This window comes from Urocampus carinirostris, chromosome 2 (genome assembly GCF_059441175.1).
Source record: "Urocampus carinirostris isolate Australia breed hairy pipefish chromosome 2, RoL_Ucar_1.0, whole genome shotgun sequence".
Lineage (NCBI taxonomy): Eukaryota > Metazoa > Chordata > Actinopteri > Syngnathiformes > Syngnathidae > Urocampus > Urocampus carinirostris.
The window spans coordinates 48,939,277-48,955,033 of record NC_142350.1 but is presented as its reverse complement, the minus strand read 5'-3'; the positions used below and the strand labels follow the sequence as shown (position 1 = coordinate 48,955,033).

Sequence of the window (15,757 nt, the reverse complement as noted above, 5' to 3'; positions counted from 1 at the left end):
TTTTTAATTTGCTGATAAATATGGCAAGCTATTTGAGTATTGAAAACCGATATTTCTTATTTGCGGGGAGACACTCGACGGGACACCGTGGACAAGAATATTTTTTGTTTGTAATACTTTTTTTTTTAATGCTACATCCATTGCAACCTGGTCATCCTCTTTATTTTATTTTTTATTTCATATTATACGTTAATTATTTTATTTTTTATTATATTGTCTGTAGTTGCGACATCTACATATTGCAGCCTGGTCATCCTAAAAGTGGGATTATCTCATGTGCGTCCCTTCTCAAGGTTTCATTTTCCTTGTGTTGAGCTTTTTGAGTTTTTCCTTGCCGTCATGTAGTTTCAGATCAGGGGACGGTGTCATAATAGTCTGTGGTTTGCAATATTCTGTGGTCTGTGCAGCCCTTAGAGACTCCTTGTGCTTGGGGGTATACAAATAAACATGACTTGAAACCGGTTTTTGTAAAAAAATGTGTCGTGTTTAGAAAAGATCGCGAGTCACCCGTGATTCTAATATGTAGGGTAGGTTACAAAAAAAACTACAAAAACTAAAAAGAAAAACACTAAAAAACTAATTTTGAGTTAATATTCTTTTATTAATCCGGCCCACCTGAAAACAAGAAGTCTGGTACTGGCCCAGGAGCCAAGCTCAGTTTGAGATCTTTAAATTAGACAGTATGAAAATGCTCATCTGGATCTTTTAAAAGTTCCTGGTACAAACTGGTGGTTTTTCTTTTGTAACATGTTGCACACTGTTATGTCATTCTCTGACTTACTTAACATTTTGACATCGCTTGTGAAAGTGTCGAAATACACACACTGGTTACTACAGAAGAACCCCGGGATATAACATTAATCAGTGAAATTACCATATAGCAGGGGAAAGAAACCAACAATCCCCAGATAAAAACACATACATAGTAACTACTGCTTGTGTGTCATATATCTGTATACAATTAGATAACATTACGACGTAATATACATGTTAAGGAAACATTTTCAATAACCTTTGGTGTGATGTGATTTGAGCTGGTTCAATGTAGTAGCAGGGGGATGCAGAGGAAGGAAGTAATGGCAGATAACTATTGAAACAGATTTCTCTGCTTTAATTCCCCTTTTTGTTTCATATATCATTGGTTACGATCATATTTCTGAGCTTGGGTACTGATGATTGGGTCTTCTTAGTATTTCCTGATAATCATAAGCTTTGTTTCAATGGCTATAATGTTTTTGCTTCTCCCCTTTAGCATCAAAGCAAGCCTTACGACCTACAGCAACTAAATACAGTGCCAAAAATACACTATTGTATCGCAAAGTCTTTACAGAACACACGAGTCTCAGAACAAAGAAGGCATTATGGGAAGAAATTCATCCAATAGCATACCTGTATTTCAATGTTGCAATGAAGTAAACCAATAGTAGATTGGTCTTTTATACGCCGTTGACCAGGAGAAAGGTGATTTAGAGAAATAATGCATCATATGCACAACCACAGCAAGATTTTTTGGACACGCAAAATAATTTGTTGTTGATGTTGTATAGCGGGGAGAATGCCATAAGGAGGGGGGGATATCCTATTCCACACTTTAAAGTAGAAAACACCGTAAGGAGCCCCGCCGTATCCCGGGGTCTACCGTGTTATTAAATTAATCCGTCCAGGTATCCGACTATTTTCAATTTGGAAAAAAACACAAGTTAGCCTGGAAACAATCCGGTGCGTTCATTGTGTCGAACGCGGTCGGTATTTTGGAAATCCATCGTGTAGGTGCTGAATGGTTTATACTTTTTCTCATTTATAAATGTCCTATTGAGTCTTTACAGAGATCTTTACAGAGGATAAAGAAAATGTCCCATTTTAATTGTTTACCATGAAAACTGTTTCCTGTAAAGTAGTACAAAAACTCTTACATTTCTTCCCTTTTTGCTTAGTTGACTAAAAAATGATAATAGTTATGTTGGAGCACAGTGCGACATTATTTGACGTGTTTTGAAGCGTTTATGGTCTAGATAAATAAAAAATGACAAATACATTACTTGAGTGTACACAATGCTGTACAGAACGTTTGTTTGAAAAACAAATTTTAGGGAGGAGGGTACACGAAGGGATACTGGGGACAAGACTGGCTCCAAAACAGCAATGTTCTCTCTATAAGTACAGGAATCCCTTGCTGTATCCCGGTTTACTTATTGCAGTTTCACTACTTCCCGGATTTTCATCATTCGTTGTGTTCTGCATTCTGATTGGCTAAACAGAGGAAAATGATTTCTATACCCAACAAATATGGACTAGATAAACCAATTCAGGAGCATCTTTGGTGCTCCCTAGTGGCTCTCTGGGGCTTTTTCATAAATGTTGGACAATGGAAAAATCTATGGTTTATGTAGGACAACGCCGGAAGGTAAATGCAGTTTCCATAACGTCCACATGGTGGTGGAAAAGTATCTTGTAAAGGGGAACGTATCCTTAATCCATCCGTTATATGCACCACTTATCCTCAGTAGGGTCGCGGGGGTACCAAAGCCCATCTCAGATGTCTTCCGCCAGTGGGCAGGGGACACCCTGAATTGGTTCCCAGCCAGTCGCAGGGCACACAGGGACAGACAACTCGCTCGCTCATTCACACCTAGGGACAATTTGGAGTGGCCAATTAACCTGATATGCATGTTTTTGGAATGTGGGACGAAACCTGAGAACCCGGACTTGAACCCCGAACCTCCGCAACGTGGGGCTGCGTGCTAACCACCCAACTAGCGCGCCGCCACCTTAATCCATACAGTTGTGCAAAAAGGTTTGATACTGGAAAAACATATGCTTTCTGTAGGACAAAACTGAGAGTTAAATGCAGTTTTCCATAACTTCCACATGGTAGCGGCAAAGTATCATGTGAAGTAAAGTGGATTGCATTTTTAATCCATACAGTTTTGCAATAAAACACAGTTCCTGATTATTTTTTCTGTAACATTTTTGTACTATTTTTGTTGGAATATTTCTTTAGTGGTATTTTTGTATTATTTCTGTAGAACTATTTTTGAAGTATTTCCATAGTATTATTTTTGTAGTTTATTAAATATTTCTATCCTTCTGTTGTTTCCCTGGTATACTTCCATTGTAGTATTTTTGTATTTAATACGTGGTATTTCCGTAGTATAATTTTTGTGGTATTGTAGTTGTATTTTTGGAGTATTTATATAATGAATAAATTAGGTTTTTACTTTGCTGGTTTGTTTGGATTAGTTTTAAAAATCAACAATATGTGAAACACAATGTGATCATGGGCCACTTGGTTGCTTCTCTGATTAGCTTCTCCTTGTTTGGGCCAAAAGTTAAGATAGACGGCCAGGTCTTGGTAGGTTTGCAGTGGTTTTATGCTCTCTCCATTTTGAAATTAGATATTTTGAATAAACCTCTCAAAGACAGTGTAACACGGTGCTCTGGGAGATGTGTACATTTTGTGAAATCTTCTTGTATCCCATTCCTGCTTTGAACATTTGCCTAACTTTATCCCGGACTTGCCTGATGTTTTCTTTGGCCTTCATAATGCTGCCTGTTCTACAGTGTCTCCTCTCACAGACTTCTGCATTTAAACAAACCTTAATGCACTCCTTTTGTCATTGTTAGTCATTTTGATCGACATTGGATCATTAAGAAGTCATCAGGGACCTACTGGAGTCAGTTGGCTGAGCTGAGAGAACAACACTTACTTTTAGAATAGAATAGAATAAAATATACCTTTATTGTCATTGTTACAAAATGTTTTTTTGTTGGAAATATAAAATAAAATACATAAACATAAAATGTTGAAATAATCTCGCCCCACTTGATTGTGTCTAACTTGTTGTTGATTCTAAGAAAATATTTTGTATTTAGCTTTGAGTTTGTTGCTTGAAATTTGGCAAAATGATAAAAAGTCATGGGGGGGCGCAATACTTTGTGTGCATATTATTTACATCATTATTTTTTTTCTTTAACATATGAAGTTTTTTTAACCATTGAGGGGCGCTAAATAATACACACTGTTCCTTTAAAGTCAACGATTGGGCAACCTGAAAAGGTCAACATTCAGCAATTTTTTAGCGCATTAGCTCCATATTTATCACTCGCTAATCCTATTTCACTTCAATAGCCGACAGGCAAAACAAGCAATCCCGTCCCGGCTCCTGCACGTGCATTTGTCGACTTGTCGCTAACACAGCAGGCACTCAGAAGCTCGAGATCTGTTGTGTGATGAGACACAAACGACACGCAAACGACACACAAACGAGATCTTTGTCCGAATGTTCTGCTCAGAGAGAAGCCGTTCTTTCAGATAATGCATCCGAGCCTTGACCTCCTCTCATCCTTCATTCAGGGTTTTTATGGGTGCTTGAAATCCTGGGAAATGCTTGAATTTGAATGTTGTGATTTCAACAAGCAAAAAGTGCTTGAATTTTGGTTGAAGTGCTGGTAAATGCTGGAAATTGTTGCCATGTTTTCTCAACGAGTCTGCTTAAGCATGTCGCAGGCACTGCTCTCTGGTGGCTTCGCCTTCTTCTTCCTTTGTGATTAACTGCAGCTGGCATTAGTTTGTATGGCATTGTCCTATGAAGCTTCATCGCCCCCTTTAAAAAGTGTTTTTGTCAGGGGACCGGACCAGATCGGAGGCAGGAGGCAGGAAGGGTGAACTCATTCGCGTTAACGATCAGTTACTTTTATTAAGAAAATAAAAGTCGTCCAACACTTAGGGACAAAAACAAAAACAGGCTTACAGGCAAACAGGAACTCAGACTAGGAATACAAAACAGGCTTTTACTCAGAACGGGCAAGTACAGGTTTCCTCAAGTCAAACAGAACAGAATAATGCAAAGTAATGCAATGAACCCGCAACCGGCAATCCCCAACCCGCCCTTAAGAAGCACACACGCAAATTAGAAAATCTGCTACAGCCGGTGCCAAGGGGGCGGGGCCAGCCGGTCGCCACGGCGACCATGCTGGACATAACAGTTTTAGTGCAAGGAGTATGCATCAACTATTGATAATTTGAATGGGCCATGCAAAACCAGTATTTCTCAGAGGTAAATTTTATTGGGAAGAACTGAAGCTGAAAATGTAGGCTACATAGAGACTTTGTACAGGTGCTTGGAATCCTCAAAATGCTAGAATTTTAATGTATTTTTTTCAAGGATTGAAGAGTGCTTGCATTTTAGGTAAATGACTTGTAAATGCTTGAAATTGTTGTCATGTTTCTCAACAAGTATGCTTAAAAATTATGCTGACACTGCCCTCTTGTTGCTTGGCTTTGCCATTGCATTTCTTCCCTTGTGATTAACTGCAGATGACATTAGTTTGTACGACATGGTTCTATGAAGCGTCAATGCCCCCTACAGGTTGCATCCAAAAGGACAGGTGCATGCTACACCAAAACAGGGCACTATGAAACGTGTATGAATGCAAGGATTAAGCATCAACTATGGACAATTGTAATGGGCCTTGCAAATTTTTTTAATAGATTTTCCCAGTGGCAAATTTTAATTGGAAGAACTTCCTGGAACTGAAAATGTAAGCTACCGGTACATACATAATTTGTACAGGTGCTTGAAATCCTTAAAATGCTTACATTTTTGGTCATCTTTTTCAAGGATTGAATGGTGCTTGCATTTTTAGGTAAAGAGCTTGTTAATTCTTGAAGTTGTCGCCATGTTTCTCAACAACTTTCTTTTTCTTCTTCCCTTACGATTAACGGCAGTTGGCATTAGTTTGTAGGACATGGTTCTATCAACCGTCAATGCCCCCTACGGGTCGTGTCCATGATGACAGGTGGATACTACACCTAAACATGCCACTATGAAATGTGTATAAGTGCAAGGATTATGTATCAATTATGGTCCATGCAAAAAATCAAGGTTGTGTTTCCCAGTGTTGAACTATAATGCAAAGAACTTCTTGCAAGTGATAATGTAAATGTAATGTCAATTTTACCCAACATTTATACGGGAAAATATTTGTCTCAAGTCAAATCAGGTCAAGTCATATTTATTTGTACAGCCCTTAATCACACGATGTCTCAAAGGACTGCACAGGTTACAATTACACCATCCCCTGATTTTAAACCAACATGGCGGAAAAGAATAACTCAAAAACCTCAGCACAAGGAAAATAAGAAACCTTGAGAAGGTGTCAGGACTGGTACAAACAGGGGACCCAAATCCGTAACGTTTCACACTATGCTTTATTAAGGGATCGGGGAAGTCAGGGAGAGAGGAAAAAGACAGCAATCTGGTGCTCGCTGGGCAGGAGGTGCAAGAATCCCCTGCAAACAAAGCGTGGTCGGGCAGCCGTGACGGGAGACGAAGCGTGGTCGGAGATCGGGACAAGTCGGGCAGTTGGACGAGCGGGAAGCTAGGGGTTGGGGGATCGATACAGAAAACAGAATCAGGATACGGGTAGCCGGGACAGGAGAACGGAGCTTGGATCAGGGATCGATACAGGAAACAGGTCGGGATCAAAATGTGGGCCAGAGTCAAAAGTCCTTGCCTCGCATGCGCTGAGGTTTGCGGACGGACTGACCAGGAGTGAACGAGAATGATGTGAAGTAGGAGGAGGACTAATTAGGGAAAGAGTGGCAGCTGGAGCTGAACGAGTGAGTGAAAATATATGACTCACACTGGATAACATCTTGTAATGGTACTGCAGAAATGGGACCCCACAACCCTACTGAGGATAAGCAATGCAGATAGATAATGGATAGATGGATGGAAAAGGGGGACATTTTGCTTTAAAAGTATTTGAAAAAATGCTGGAATTTGGCCTTGTACGAACCCTTTTCCTTCTCTCTGACAAACAGCCACAGCAGAAGCGAATCACTTTCTACCTTCTTTACTGCGTCTCTACCGCTGTCATCGGCTCGCTGCAGTTCGGCTACAACACCGGGGTCATCAATGCACCTGAGCAGGTGAGTGTTTGTGTTCCATATGCAAAAAAAATGACATTTATCGAAGCCATCACAACTTAAAACATTTGATCACGTTTAGTTCAAGACACAACGTTTCATTATACAGTCATTTATTGTTTGTTTCTGTTTGTGGCTTTTAATTCAAGCGCAGCACAAAAAAGGCCCATTGGTCATTCATCAACGAAAGGAATCTAAATATTTACCCCAGTGCCATTTTTCCCTTTCTTTTTCCAGGAAAGACATTTTACCAGCTCAGTAGCCTAGATGGTAGTGTGCCCGCTTTGAGACTGGGAAGTCGCTGTTTCGCGCCTCGACCGAGACATACCTAATTGGTATAATGGCGGCGCCCTCTGGCTGCGGCTGCATCGACCCGCTACAACGGGTCAAGTGTATCGACATTTCGTTCTGTGTACATTGTTACAAAGAATGACAATACAAAGGAAATTATTATTATTATTATTATTATTTTAATAATCAAAACAAAAAAATTAAAACTTTACCCCACAAAGGGAAATGAGATATGCTATTGACTTAATAAGACGTCGTAGTAATTCACGCTTTCAGATATTTTTATTGTGACAATGTGTAATAATCACCGCTAGAGGCCGTTGTTCCTTAGCATATACACGACGATGCCCTTCATGCGTCATAATACCCCTTTTCTCCCCTTACAAACGCTTACTGATTTCATATCTTTTATCTACGGCTTTTTCAAATTTAAATAAATATCAAATGACTCAAGACTAGGGGTTTTTAAGGGTTATTGATCTATCTTCGTTATTCATTATCCATTATCCGTTATCGGTCAGTTCATAATACGCTACAAAGCCTAGGAGCCGGGACACTTACTCTCAGCCAAAAGGCCAAGCTAAGGTCCTAGCCCTATCCCAGAACTAGGGTTTCAGTCTATTTCTGCTTTATCTTGAAGCATGACTAAGTCTCTGTGCGTGAACTAACTTATCAAACAATGTCGATGTCCGTTTTAGTAAAAGTTTGTCACTTCTGGTTTCAAACAAGCAAATTTTCCTGTATTTTATAATATTCTAGAGACGGATTGTGATCCGAGCGTAAACATAGAGTGCACAATAAAATCTACAACTTTTTAATGTCTAAAGCTGACATGTATGGGTAATATGGAGTTGAAGCGTCACAAATTCAGTTATTTTTAAAGTGACAGTGTGTGATAATGACAATTAAAGATTGTTGTAATTTAGTATGGAGCAGCAGCGTGTGCATTCCTACCTTGTTCTAGTATTTTTTTTCCTCCTGGTGGACAGAAGAACGGAAGACCATAAAGATATTGAATAATGGCTTAAATCTCTCTGTAAAAGCAGTAATTGACCCTTAGTTATCTTTAAAGTAACAGTGTGTTATAATCACCACTAGTGGTCAGTGTACCCTAGTATGAGAACAGATTACAATGCATTTATTGAATAAGGGTGTACATTTCTCCCCCCAAAAAAGCTCATTTAAATAGTTTTCCAGAAATGGGGTCTAAAATGATGTCATATTATTAAATCGTATACATTTTCGATAAAAAAACGATTGGAGACCTCGCTTGACATAGTGTAAAAATGTTTTCGGTCTAAATCAATGAACCTTTTGTTCGAAGATATTTTTTTCGGGGGGTCGGTGTACACCCAATTTTTTTGTTACAGCTTGGAAAATCTAAATTTTTTAAAGGGACTATAAAAGACCATTTTTGCAATTAGGCACAGAACGTGTTCACAGAACCCCTACCCGCCCGGGTCGTTGGGACACCATGAGTAAGCATCTCTGGACAGCCTTCTTCACTGTATATTGTTCTTGGTCTGTTCTTGGGTCGTAGCAAAGTTGGCACCAGTCCATTCCTTGATGTTGTCGGCCCAGTTATTTTTCGGTCTTCCTCTCCTCCTGTCCCCTTGGACTGTGCCCTGGAGAACTATCTTGGTCAGTACTGATGATCTTGTGAAGTTTCTGTCTGCGCGGATTTGACAACAGTTCTTCGTGAGGTCCAATGTGCCTTCTGATGGTGTTGCGCACCGTTTTTTTGTCACATGGGCTAAGTAGCTGATGCCTAAAAGTTTCCTGTAGCATCGCATCTCCATGGCCTGGTTCTCTTTTCCAGTTTTGCTGTGAGAGTTCATGTCCCAAAAGCGTAGAGGAAGATGGAAGTTAACAGCGCTTTCATGAGTCTGATATTTGCCTTCACTGATATGTTTTTGTCCCTCCAGATGAGTTTAAGTCAGGCCAGTGCCAGACTGAGCGATTTCTCGTTCTGACCCCGCTTCTGATATGACAGTGTTGTGGAATGTGGATAGCAACTAATGATAAGTATGTAGGCATCTGGTGAAGGTCATGGGATGACATTATTGCAAGAGGTCACAACCTGATAAGCTGAGAGAGCCAGGGCAGACGACCTTCACGAGATTTCTTAACTTCATTTGAGAACACTATAAAAGCCAATGTTGAACGTCTGGAACTTTGAGCGTGTCCCGAATGCAATAAAGCGCGTTCCCTTTTTGCCATGTCTTCTCTCTGCGTATATTTATGGGCAACGCCCAACGACGATCTCTCCAAAATAAGTGGCACCCAAGATATTTACATTTTGTGACAGGTTCTATCTCTCTGTGGTTGATGGTGATGTTTGTGGTGATACCCAGGGATTGTTGGTCATTACTTTTGTTTGTTTTCTGTGCTGATTTCCATCCCATACTGGCTTTATGCTTTGTCCAGGTGAATGCCCTGATCATTAAGTTCCTGTTTGTCTCCTTCCAATCTGGCAACATCATAAGCGAAACAGATTTTAGTGATGCTGTATACCCCAATACTGACTGTACCTTCATGCTGCTCCAGAGCTTCGGACATGATCCTCTCCAGGAAGATGTTGAATAAAGTTGGAGAGAAGATGCAGCCTTGTCTCACTCTGACTGTGGTTTGAAACCACACTCCAGTGGTACCATTTATAAGTACAGCTCTGTTGGCGTTGGCATACAATTCTTCAATGGCCTGAACTGGTTTCTGGCCCTTGTACTTCCGCATGGTGGCCCATAAAGCAGCTTCCCATACACTGTCAAATGCCTTCTTGAAACCAACAAAAACGTGATAGAGGTTTCTCCTGTGTTGTTGCAACTTCTTACTTAGGATGCGAAGAGGAGGAACCCCACAGAACAGAACGTGTAGTGATCCAAAATATTCCATGCGCCATGGATGTCAAGAAATTAATTTTCAAAGTAGACAGTTTGCCCTTATATCCAATAGAGCTGTGACGTCACCGGATGACTACAAGGAGCAAAATAAATGGCGTGTCGCGTTTAAAAACAGACAGTTATTGTAGTAATTAGCGAATGTATAGGGCACTATTCAGCTTAAAATAGTTGGAACTATGTTTATCGTGTTGCTGGGGTACTTCTGACTACTTTGTCCAAGTTGATCATCAAAGGGTAAGCTTACCTGCCGTTGGTAACAGCATGCGTTCCTTTTTTGCCTTCGCCTCATTTTAAGTATGTGATTGTGACTTTTCCTCTCGTGTTATTCGCTGCTTGTCTGGCAATTGATATAATATTGTCCAGTGTCCAAATCATTTATTGTTGATGTCGTCAAGTGGGAATGTCATAATGAGAGGACGAAAAAACACCATGTCCCACACTGCAACGTGAAAATGTCGTAAAGCAGGGACACTGTATCCCAGGGGTCTACCGTTATAGATTCCCACTCCTACATTTTTCGTTTCCTTACATATTTTGTCAACCGACTCCACCAGAAACTGCGTCGCTTCTTCCAAAACATTTCCCTGGAGCGTTTCGAAGAGCCCTTCAGTCCGGGAGTCACCACCATCGTATGGAGCTTCGCCGTGGCTATCTTCAGCGTGGGGGGCATGCTGGGCTCCTTTAGCGTGGGGGCCATCGTCGACAAATTTGGCAGGTGAGGACCACCCTAAACGCCGCCCGCAAAACCTTGACGTTCCTCTCCGTGCAGACGCAAGTCCATGCTGCTAGCTAACGTTTTGGCCCTGGTGGGTGGAGGTCTTATGGGACTGTCCAGCTTGTGTCGCTCTTTTGAGATGATCATCGTGGGACGGCTGGTCATCGGCGTTTTTTGCGGCCTGTGCACGGGACTTACCCCAATGTACGTGGGCGAGATCGCACCTACCGCCCTGCGGGGGGCTTTTGGTACCCTGCACCAGCTGGGTGTGGTAATTGGTATCCTGGTGGCGCAGGTATGAAGCACCAGATTTGATGTACTGTACTTTCTGCACAATAAGGCCCACCGGATTATAAGGCGCCCTCCCCAAAAATAGTCTTTTGTGGTGTATTTTTCATAAATAAGGTGCACTGGAATATAAGCCACATGGAAATAAAACTAAAGTAGAAAAAAAACAAAATTACCGTATTTTTTGCACTACATGCCCCCCTCAGAAAAAACTTTTGTCCTTAGGTTCTCATATATAAGGAGCACTGGACAATAAGGTGCATAAGATTAATGTTACAGTAAGAGCAACCGTATTTATTAGTGTGCAGTAATCCCCCGCAGTATCACTATTTACCTATAGCGGCTTCGTGAATCCGTGGATTTTCATCATCCATTGTGTTTGGTTAAACAGAGGAAGATGCTTTTTATCGCCAACAAAATGGACTTTTCCTCCCTCTTTTCAAAAATGTTTGATAATGGAAAACTATGGTTCTTGTCGGACACAACCAGAAGGTAAATGTAGTTTTCCACAACGTCCACATGATGGCAATCATGTAAAGTCGATGGTGTCCATCATTACAGTTGTAGAAATAAAACGGATACTTCTAAATTTCTAATTTGACAGTACAGAATTTTTTTTTGTAAAAAAAAAAAAATAGTTCCTATAGTACAGTTCTTTCTTTGTTAAACAAATGTGTGAGCCAGGACATTGGGTTTGTTCTTGAATACTAAATAGATAAAGGTGTCTAGATTGCAGAACATTTCTGGAATGCAACCTCCGCGAAAAACAAAGGATTACTGTACAACCGTTGCACAATTTATACACTTTCGGCATATATTGGTGCAACGATTGATCCGTCGATTAATGTCGCTGTCTGGCTACGTTTTTAGCTTTGTAGATAGTTAGCTTCCTGCCTTTAAGCTATTTAGCAAGCTATCTAGAATACTTTTTACATTTTTTTGCATTCTATCTAGCTAATATTTTTTGCCAGTTATCAAGCAAAATGTTGGCCTCCTTTCAAGCTAGCCATCTAGCTTTGTTTTTAGCTTTTTATCTAGCTGTTAAAATGGCTGTTTACTCTTTTAGCTAGCTATCTAAGTGTATTTTTTTTTAACATGTTTACCTTTCTAGCTAACTAACAAGCTAACGTTTTAGCCATTTAGCAAGCCATCTAGATAAGTTTCTGTTTCAGAAATTGATATCAAACTGGGTGCCCTTTTCGCCAATAGGTAACAAAAAGTAGCTTTCCGCTTGAGAAAGGTTGGAGACCCCTGCCGTATGCAACAACAGTTCAAACAAGAGTTTGTGATTTTGTACAAAACGTTAACATGAAACAAAAATTTTCAAGGAATCGAAAGAAGTATTACTGTCCAAAGCAACAAAAACAGAAGATTTGCAATGAACGTTCAAAAGTTTGAGTCTGAGCTAGCGTTTAAGTTTTGTGTTTCTCTTTTGTTTCCTTTTAGCAACAAACAATTAACATGTTAACCACAAGAGGGCACTCAAAGACCACTCAATATGTTTCTCAAAGGCAGAACAGCTTCCGTTTGCATTATTATTAAATTTTAACGATGTGTTCCCGATTTCATCCACGACATTTTCTTGTATACTGGATTTGAAGGCGTACTTTGTAAACAAATTTGGGGTTTTTAGGTGCACCTAATAGTCCGAAAATATGGTATATTGCTCATTTTAAGCATAAATGTCCTTCCATGTATAACACTTTGTACTTCTATTCATTCCCCCCAGATATTTGGTCTAGAGTCTCTTCTGGGTTCTGACACCCTGTGGCCCATCCTCCTGGCCTTGACGGCATTTCCTGCCATTCTCCAGAGCATCATGTTGCCCTTTTGTCCCGAGAGCCCTCGATACCTTCTCATAAATCTCGATCAGGAAGAAGAGGCTAGGAAAGGTCTTGAAACACATATAAAATCCTCACCACAACCTAGGTTTCTTAACACAGTGGTACCTCTTCATACAAGCTTAATTCGTTACAGTAACGGGCAAAATTTTCCCGTTACGAGCCATTGTATTTAAAAAATTATCGGTCAATAGCATCCAGGTGAACACTAAATAGCTACAAAACACATCTACTTAATTACTAAAAAGTAATAGTAATAAACCATGAAATATAATAAGTAATGAGATGAATAAAATAATAACGAGCGTACATTTTTTTTATGAGAAAGTTCTGTACTGGTGTTGTCACCCGAGTTCATTCTTAAAGTGATAGAAACCTATTATGCAGTGGTTTCATACTAATTTTAGTTTGAAGGACACATGGTGGAAAAAACTTACGTGGGCGGGACTAGAAGATTAAAGAGCGAAAGAGAAGAAGAAAGAGAAAGAAAGAAAGAGAGACCAAAAGAGAGACAGAAAGAAATTAAGAAATGAAGAACAAAAGAAAGAGAGAACAAGAAAGAGAAAAGAGAACAGAGAAAGTAAGAGAGAGACCAGCGAAAGAGAACAAAAGAGAGAAAAGAAAAAAGAATGCAAAAGATAGATATAAAGCACAGAATAAAAGAGCGCGAAACATAAAGAAAGGGAAAATAAAGAGTGAGAACAACAGAACAAGAGAGAGAGAGAAATAAGGACAGAAAGAAAATAAGGATGATAAAACAATAGAGAGAACAGAGAAAGTGAGAGAGAAACCAAAGCGAGCGAAAGAGATTAAAAGAGAGAGAGAGAACATGAGAAAAAGAACAAGAGAAAGAACAGAAAAAAAGGTGCAAAACAGAAATAGAGAAAAGACAGAATGAAAAAGAGAAAAACATAGAAAAACAGGGGGAGGAAAAGGAGAGAAAGAGAAAGAAAGTAAGAATGGTAAAGAAAGAGATAGTAAAAGAGAGAAAAAAAGAGAAAAAGGAGAGATGGAGAGATAGCAAAGAGAGTGAGAAAAAGAGAAAGAAAGGAGAGATAGCAAAAGACAGGAAAAAAGAAAAAGACACACATAAGAGAGAGAGAGAGAGAGAGAGAGAGAGAGAGAGAGAGAGAGAGAGAGAGAGAGAGACCAGAAAGAGAAAAGGGAAAAAATGGAGAAAAAAAGAAGAGAAAAACAAAAAAGAAGAGCTGGAAAGCAAAAATTAAAATAAGAAAAAGAGAGAGTTCGAAAGAGAGGGAAAGAAAGAGAGACAGAGTGAAAACAGAGAAAGAGAGAGATAGTGGGAAGAGAAAGAGCGAGAACGTAATGTAGCTCCAGTTGCTTCTTAATTGGCGCCTACATAACTTTGTTAACATCAAGTGGACATATTTGACAATGCAACTGATTTTTCTCTTGTGCTTTTCTGGGTGTGTTCTCACGGGCCAAATGAAAAACTGTGCGGGCCTGATTTGGCCTGCGGGCCGCTTGTTTGATAGCGGTGGAGCAAGATATTTGTTCCAAATAAACTTCATATATCGAAATTCTCATTTTTAGAGTTGCTCGCATGTAGCGGTATGACCGCATGTTTCTCTCCTCGCAGCTCTGGTTCGTCTACGCGGATGCGAAGACGTGAGCGAGGACATCGACGAGATGAAGGAGGAAAGGATGGGGATGTCCATTGAGAAGAAAGTCACCATTTTAGAACTCTTACGCTCTCGAAATTATCGCCAGCCAATCGTCATCGCCATTGTCCTGCAGCTCTCTCAGCAGCTGTCTGGCATCAATGCTGTGAGTACGCCCAAAATACAGCGGCAGGAATTTTAGAAAAATGGAAGGGTGAAGCAGTAAACCCCCGGGATGCGGCAACTCCACTCTGCGTTATTTTCACGTTACGTTGAGGGATGAGATGTTTACGAGATCTTGAACCGAATCAGAAATGAGAAAGGCATAGTGGGAGGTTGTTATGTTTATCCTGTTTTTAATATTGGACAACTGCAAAGGAGATTTCAAAGGATGCCAGTTTATTAATCGACAATTCTTGCTATCTGTCAATCATTTTGCTGTTCTTTGATACCCACACCCCCTAGGGCTGATCTGGTCTGGCCCACGCGCCATATGTTTGACAAGCTGCTCTCGGTTGTTGTTTTTTTCTTTATAACTTATCCACCCATTATTGTTCTTTGTTTGTTTTTCTTTGTGAAGGATGCGTCCCCTCTTGCGGCAACGAGCCGGACCAGATCAGCCCCGGCGGGTGTGGTTTACAAAGAACAGCAACACTATTGGCCGATAGCAAGAATTATGTAATCGTCAAAAAAATAATCCAACAAACAAACTGATATCCTATGAAATCTCCTTTGCAGTTCTCCAATATTAAAAACAGCGTGAATCCTCCACAAAGAAAAAGAAACAAAGGACAATGAAAGGTGGATTTTTTTAAAGTCAGCTGGAGAGAAGCCCTCCTGTTCCCAAGTCCCCACAAATAAAATGTAAAAAGTCCCTCAAATCATGGTAATTTGTCGGGGTCGTGTTGGGCAGGGCTCTAATACTCACGGGGTCGAGTCGGGTTGAATTTTTAGGCCTCATCTTACCTCTATAATTGAGTGACAAAAATTGCTTCTTATAGTCCGGAAATTACGGTAAATATCGAACCAGTCCTCCAATATGATAAATGAATGAATGAATGAAAACTTTATTCGAACATCAAAATAAAAACAGAACAAAAAACAATAACTCAACAACAAAATAACGTTACATAATATGTTCGAAAAGGGGTAGTCAGAAGCAAATGCTT

The 15,757-nt window shown here is 40.1% G+C and overlaps 1 protein-coding gene across 1 annotated transcript in view; it reads left to right on the top strand.

Moving 5' to 3' along the window:
* Positions 1-15,757, top strand: part of slc2a3b (solute carrier family 2 member 3b) — a 30,117-nt gene that overhangs the window by 3,065 nt on the left and 11,295 nt on the right. The window contains exons 2-6 of the mRNA XM_088326899.1: positions 6,827-6,934; positions 10,677-10,837; positions 10,892-11,132; positions 12,855-13,017; positions 14,567-14,754. Coding sequence (XP_088183025.1) covers positions 6,827-6,934; positions 10,677-10,837; positions 10,892-11,132; positions 12,855-13,017; positions 14,567-14,754 — 861 coding nt within the window. The remainder of the gene's footprint in view (positions 1-6,826; positions 6,935-10,676; positions 10,838-10,891; positions 11,133-12,854; positions 13,018-14,566; positions 14,755-15,757) is intronic.